Raw genomic sequence first — 7,729 nt, forward strand, 5'->3', positions numbered from 1 at the left:
TTTTTGCTCCTCGTCGTAAATACTTAGTTACAACCAGATCAAACCTCGTCGTTAATCATTGTTTTTTACGACCAGATTAGAGTCGTAATTATGGTTTTTGAAATATTAAAAAGCTGTAATTGCGACCATTCTTCTTGTCGTAATTGAATGACATCTCATCGCAATAAAATTAATCTCGTCGTAAATCTATACCCACATCATTATTTCTTTTATATATAAAAAGTAATTTTTTTTATTCACCTTTAAGCAACATGTTTCTCCGTATGATCCTTATAATAATGTAATAACAACATTGAATTTGCATTACAGAAGAAAATGTCTAAAAAGATAAATGAAAAAAATATGTATATATATTACTTCTAATACTTCTCTTTAAAAAGAATCAGATATACAAAAAAGCATTGCAAAATTTCTTAAAAGTAGATCTCATCCATCCCTAACTTTGCATCCAAAGTATTATAAATTATCTATACAAAAATTTTGCATCCAAAGTGCCCCATAGTGCTTCTAAGTAGTATATTTAAGCTTTGCATCCAAAATATCGAACGAAGATTTACAAAAAATACGATGTCATGCATGTGAGCCTTGAACAAAAGTGGTTCTAGTGCTGAGCTTCCAGTACCTACAGAAATTCATAGATATTATCATATTTAGTACACAATACACACTACATAATCAATCTCATTCACAATATTCTCTGATTTCCTTAAAATCCATGATTGTCTTAAAAATATCATCATGAATAAGGTCCTCTAAACTGTTGGTGAGGCAAAAAGTGGTCCAATAAGACAAAACAATTCTCACCTAACAGGTCCTCTAAACTGTATGCAAGTTGATTAATATATTAGTTGGTGACACAAAAAGTGTAACCAAGTCAAAGGAACATACTAAAACATAAAGCATAATGAACTTAAACATGTGCATGTCAACCCACAAACTATTATCACCGAATGGTGCATACCCCACCACTGCCATCATACATTTCCCCAGACCACGTCCATCTTACACCACCATAACTATCCACCAGTTTTAGATGTTATTAATTCACCCCACCTTTTCTATAAATCATTCCTCCTGTTATCCCAACTAATCATTAACATTAACATGGCAATCCAAACATGGCAAAATATCAGTGTTTCTAAACATGGCAGTCCAAACATGGCAAAATATCAGTGTTTCTTAACATGGCAGTCCATCTCACTTGTTACTCATTGAGCAGCAGTTGGTCAAGGTTTCTCCAAGGCTGCTAATCATTAACGACATCACATAGAATATCCTCTTGGCTTTCATCAAACAGAATAGCCTTTTTATTTTACTGGGACTAATCATAACCTGGACCAAGCATGCTATAAATGACAGCATCCAAATGATAGCTACGCCAAGCATGTTTCAGATGAGAAGAAAGAAATTTGCAGCATCCAAATGACATAAACAGAGGAGGGAGAAAGTGGGTTGGCTGGGCATATAAGCTAAGGATAGAATTTGTACCTGAAAATTTAACTAACACTAGCATTAGCTTGATCACTTCCACTTGATTGTTGCATATAAGCTGCCAAGATGATGTTCAATTTATCTTCTAAAGAACTTATCTTCTTATTGTTTGTCTCACTCTCCTCTTGACGGGCTTTTTCCATTTCATCTATTCGCTTTCTCAGTTCGTCATTTTCTCTTTGTTTCTCATGGAGATGTGTTGTAAGATCAGCTCTAGTAGGTAATGGACCTCTTACATGTTTGGGTTTTAGACCAAGCCCAAAACAAACCATACCACCACGATCTTGTTCCCCAAAGCACTTTTCAACAACTTCAAAATGTGATAGGGATGGGCTTTCAGTTTCAACAGTAACTATCTCTTCCTAAAATTATAATCAAGCAACAATATCATATTAGAGGTAATTATACATTAGTTTACATATGAATTATCTATTGTAAAAGAATACATACATATTTAGCAGCTACATCTTCCTTTAACGTTCCACATTTCCCTTGCCTAGTCCTCTTAAAAACTTCAGAAATTAGAGGTGGATCCTTTCCCTCTTTTCCGCCCTACATATTAATTCATGACATTGAAAAATATTACTATAAGGATAGATCATAGATGTAGTCGTATAAAGCCATAGAGGCATAATGATAAGCATATGTGGTTAGTATTAAGTTTTTAACCACAAATGTGGAAAATTAGATCACATAATTCTGCTAGAGCTCTTGTGGATCCTAATGTTCTGTTTTTTTGTGCAACAGAGGAAGCTGAGCGAATAACACAATGTAATGGGTGAGTTTTCTGTTTACAAGACGAGCCAGGGGTACATAGGGTGTGGCTACCTGATGAGGAGCTGCCTGAAGTGACTCCAAGGAATATTACCAGTAAAGACCAGTTCATTGTGCTGGCATCTGATGGGGTATGTAATGTACTTCCTGGATTTTTAAAAAATTCCACTAGCATATCACAGAATTAGCTACGTTCGTCTGATCTAGATGTTATTGTGCCTAGTGGACAAATTTCACTCTAATGACTAATACAAATATCTTTAGAAGACAACTATGAAAATTATATGTTTAAAATGAAAAGAACTTCAAATAATTCACACATTTAACAAGTATAAGAATCATGTAAAAAGAAAAGAGTGGAAGAAGAATTTGCCAAATTCTCCATCTATATGAAAACGTCAGAAAATTTGAGTAAATATGTAGATAGGCAAGGGCCTGACTACTGATTAGGGCCACCATTATGAAACATGGCAGAGTTGTATGATGTGGTGGAATACCCAACTCTAATGCATAGAATAACTTATACTAAACAATACAGGACTTTGTAAACAATAGAATAACATAACATAACATATAATAAGATAATATTAGAGGTTATATCTAATGCATTAACTTACCATTTCCTCCCATATTACTTGTCTAAATGGCATGCTACCTGTGCGATGAGGCATTGTCAGATTTCCTCTATTGCAAGAATTTTTAGAGCTTATTTTCTGTGAAGTAGCACGCAATATATTAGTAATAGCACTTTGTTAAGCGAATGCACTATATTAGTAATACTTTTAAAACAAATACTAAACACTAACAAGTCATACATACCTTAAAAGCATCACTTGAAAAATGCTCTTTCACTAGCCATTTCCAATCATCAGGTGTTAAATCTCTAGGTGTTTCTTTCAATGCATTTTCCAGACCACCTTTTTTATTTATTGCAAATTGTTTCAACATTCCTCTCCAATTTTGCCACAATCTTTTCATATGGTCAATCGTTGTCTTACGATCCAATTCAAAGCCATTCCCGACAAATTTGTTCTAGTTTATGTAAAGAAAAAAATTTATTAAGAGTACGAAATACTAAGATATAAAAAAATTCTTCATAATAAATAGTTATCTTAACATTACCAACACCGATTGCCACATATGCTCCTTTGCGTTATCATCGATCTCATCCCATGAATGCACTCTAATTGGGCAGATCGTACGATCTCGAACAAGTTTACCCATGTGCCTCGTCATATCCCTATGGTTATCTCCAACTGGACCATTATTATAAAACTCAACCCCTAATTTTTCACTTCCTCTCAAATTTGCCACTTTCTTACACTTGTTGCCACCTCTTGGTTTAGCATTAGATTTTCTCTTTCTCTTCTCTATCACAGGGTTAGACACTTCAAATAATCAAATAAGAATTTCATTAAGACTACAAAATGCTCATAATAATTAGACAATGTAATTTGCATGCTAAAAAAAATAGTTACCTTCTTCATGTATTTGAGTACTAGTTTCTGTCACATTTTGCTCTAGTAAAGTGCTAATGGCCTCATTATTGATAGATCTCTGCAAAAAATCTTCAACATGGATATCCTCATGAAGATCATCTATGAGGCTCGAATGTGAGGGATTACCCTCCTTTTCCCCAGCACCTTCATTCCTATTAACATCCAGCTGTTGTTTTTGTTTGCTTCCAGGAGCAACAATTACATTTGACACTTGATTCTCTTTGCTCAAAGTAGAAACATTAGTAGGCACTTGGTTCAATTTGTTTACTTGATGAGTAAGATGTGGAGATGAAGAAATCATTTGATCACCTGAAGTAATTGGAGAGGTGGCTTTAGCCAAAAGTCCTGGAAAGAAGGTAGGTTTCTTGCCTTGATCACGTCGTAAACCAAGTATTCCAGTGCTAGATAGGAAGGCTTCTTCAGTAATGGTGCATTTATGAAGTGAGAACTTAAAAAAATACAACTTATTATTAGTTAGTGAGAAGCATGTAGGAATTAAAATTATGAAATAAAAGCATTCAAAGCACAATGAATAAGTTAGCAACACAATGCAACAAAAGCACCTTCATCATATGTTTTTAATCCAAAAAGAAGTTCAAGTATCCAATTAGAAACACAATCACCACGCAATAATAAAATGCAAACAACGTTCCTACTTAGAAAATGTTATAGTTTCTTAAAATTTTCTTTTCCGTTTCCTCACTAAGGTAGAAGCATCAATGATCTCAAGTTCAATGTCAACCCTATCTTCATCGTTCATTTCATTATGTGTGTATGTTGATGTTGATGCACCAGCATGTAAGCCAAATGACTCCAGTTCTTGATACGCATCCTCAGAGACATCCAAGTTATTTTCCTTGTTCTGAGAATCGCTATCATGTTGCATTGACAATTCATACATTGATCGAGGTTTTGTCTTCATTGCAACACGCCAACTACCTTTGTTTACAATATCTGTTGCATAGAACACTTGCGATACTTGGCTAGCTAGCACAAACGGTTCATTTGTTTTTAAGAATCGTTGTGTATCAACACTAATATAACCAAATTTGTCCACCTGTTTTCCTCTCCTATAATCAAGCACATCATACCAATCACAGCGGAAAAGCACGATATAATTTCCCCCCAAATACTCTAACTTGAGTACTTCCTTCAAGACCCCATAAAAGTCTAAAGCCCCATGCCCATCACATGTGTCACCAAGCACCACTACTCCACTATTCTGCGTTCTTAAGTTTTTATCGCGCTGCAATGTTTGAAATCTAAATCCATTAGTCACATAGCCACTAAAAGAAGTCACATATTGAATAGGACCACGTGCTAAAGATAGAAACTCTTCGCCATAAGGACAATTGTCTTCTTCATGCAACTTTTCAACCTGCATAATGTAGAAGAAAAGACCTATAAAAGCGTAAAATCTCCAATATATAAATATCTAACTATGAAGTTTCTACAAATGTGCACTTACTTTTTTTTTTAAACCAATGTATAAAGTTCACATCCCAATCATGCTGTGAGAATTGAACTTCCTCGTTTGCCATTATTCGACTATACTCTCTATGTTGTACAAGAAAAGAGTTATTAGAGAAAAGATTAGGCTAAAAGAAAATAAAAGTATTAATCTCAATTACTTACTCAAAGAATGGTTCGACTTCACTGCAGTTCTTCAATGCATAAATGTGAGCTTGCTCTTTTTCATACACATCCAAATCGATGTTCTTTGTAGCCCCTAATGGTCTTCCCGGGTGAGAAAAAATTGAAAGTCTTTTGTAACAATCATCACCATCATAATTTCGTTCAAGGCGATTAAATTTTGTTTCGATATCAACTAAGTACCTTGAGCACAAAGTCATACACTCATCCACAATATAACCCTCTGCTATGGAACCTTCTGGGCGAGCTTTATTACGTACATATTGCTTAAGTGTATGAAGATATCGTTCACCAGGATACATCCAACGACAATGAACGGGTCCACCAAGCATTACCTCATCAGGTAAGTGGATACTCAAATGCAACATTATATCAAAACAAGAAGGAGGCATCCATGCTTCTAACTTGGAAAGAGTCAAAGGAATTTGGGCTTTAATCTGATTTAGATGTTCCACATGAACTGATCTAGCACACAGCACACTAAAAAACTGACACAACTCAATCAAAGGCTCTGAAACATCTTTCACAAGAAGGCCACGTATCAAAAGGGGAGTATGCTTTGCAATAAAATGACAATCATGACTCTTTAATCCTGAAATCTTACACTCCTTCATATTAACACATCGAGAAATATTAGAAGAAAACCCATCTGGAACTTTCAATTCTTTTAGAAATCTACAAAATATCTCCTTTTGAGTCCTAGTTAATGTATATGGTGCATGAGGAATTTCAATCTTGTCACCCTTTTTGATAGGATGCAGTTTTTTCATTATACCTAACGCCTCCATATCAAGTCGAGAATTGGCAGTGTCTTTCGTCTTTCCTTTGATGTTCATGATAGTCCCCAAAATAATATCACAAATGTTTTTTTCAATGTGCATTACATCTAAGTTGTGTCGTAACAGAAGTGTTTTCCAATAAGGCAATTCAAAAAAAATACTCTTCTTATTCCAATTATCCCCCTAACCTTATGTGATATTTTAGTCCTTACAGTAGGATCTTTAGATAAACAAACACCTTCAAGATCTTTCACTTGCTCAAGGACTTCATCCCTGGATAATGGTTGTGGTGGATTTTCTTTCTCCTTTTTACCAAAGACATCTTTCTTCCTTCTCCAAGAGTGCTTAATAGGAAGAAAACGTCGATGACGCATATATACATGCTTATAACAATTTTTTAGCCTTAAGCTTGAGGTTTGTTTATGACAACGAGGACAAGCCAATTTCCCCTTTGTACTCCAACCAGATAAAATTCCATACGCAGGAAAGTCATTAATAGTGGAAAACAAAGCTGCACGAAGTTTAAAATTTTCTCTTTTGGATGCATCATAAGTCTCCACGCCTACTTCCCATAACTCTTTCAACTCTTCTATTAAAGGTTGTAAATATACATCAATAGCATCACCGGGACCTTTCGGACCCGGTATAAGCATTGACAACATCATACTAGATGGTTTCATACACATCCAAGGAGGCAAATTGTATGGAACTAACATAACAGGCCAAATGCTGTATGGGATTGCAACATTAGAAAATGGTTGAAATCCATCACTTATAAGCCCCAACCTAACATTCCGTGATTCTGAACCAAAATCTACATGTTGCTCATCAAATGTTCTCCAGGAATTTCCATCAGCAGGGTGCTGAATCACCCCAGCTTTGACATTCCTTTCAGAATGCCATCTCATGTCAGAAGCTGTTTTGGAGCACATGAACAAACGTTGAAGTCTTGGCTTGAGTGGAAAATATCGAAGTACCTTATAAGGTATTCTCTTACCATTTCCTTTCATTCGAGTTTCTCCACTATGCTTACTTTGCTTCCACCTTGCAGCATTGCATATTTTACAGTACTCTAAGTGTTCATCATCTTTCCAAAACAACATACAATCATTAACACATGCATCAATCTTTTCATATGAAAGACCCAAATCTTTAACGGTCTTTTTGGCATCATAATAACAATCGGGAAGGGTTGACTCTTTTGGTAACAATGAGTTTTTAAAAATTGCAAAAGCATAGTAAACGACTCATTGCTCCACCTTCCAAGAGTTTTAAATATAGAGCAAGTTTACAATTGCAGATAACTTTGAAGAGTTAGATCCTTCAAATAATGGCGTATGTAAATCTCCGAACAATCTATAAAATTTTTGTGCATCATCATTAGGATCTTCACATGGCTTATCATGACTCGATGAAGCACTCTGTGTGTCTTTTCCCCAAAACCACCATGACCAGGAAAAAAATCTCTTAGTATTGTCTGCATCTCATCTTCACTATCATATTCTAAGGACTCATCGGCTTCTTTAGAATGTG

At 35.2% G+C, this 7,729-nt stretch overlaps 1 protein-coding gene across 1 annotated transcript; it reads right to left on the reverse strand.

The window, feature by feature from the left end:
* Positions 1–320: 320 nt before the first annotated feature.
* LOC125494642 (uncharacterized) lies at positions 321–5,305 on the reverse strand. The gene is made up of 9 exons (XM_057392871.1): positions 5,264–5,305; positions 4,468–5,142; positions 3,744–4,212; positions 3,388–3,653; positions 3,085–3,297; positions 2,883–2,978; positions 1,942–2,043; positions 1,489–1,853; positions 321–622 (listed from the first exon to the last, which is right to left on the reverse strand). Exons 1-8 carry the CDS (start codon positions 5,303–5,305, stop codon positions 1,497–1,499), a joined length of 2,220 nt encoding a protein of 739 aa, XP_057248854.1. The 3' UTR covers positions 321–622; positions 1,489–1,496.
* Between the last annotated feature and the right edge of the window lie 2,424 nt (positions 5,306–7,729).

This window comes from Beta vulgaris, chromosome 2 (genome assembly GCF_026745355.1).
Source record: "Beta vulgaris subsp. vulgaris cultivar EL10 chromosome 2, EL10.2, whole genome shotgun sequence".
Taxonomy (NCBI): domain Eukaryota; kingdom Viridiplantae; phylum Streptophyta; class Magnoliopsida; order Caryophyllales; family Amaranthaceae; genus Beta; species Beta vulgaris.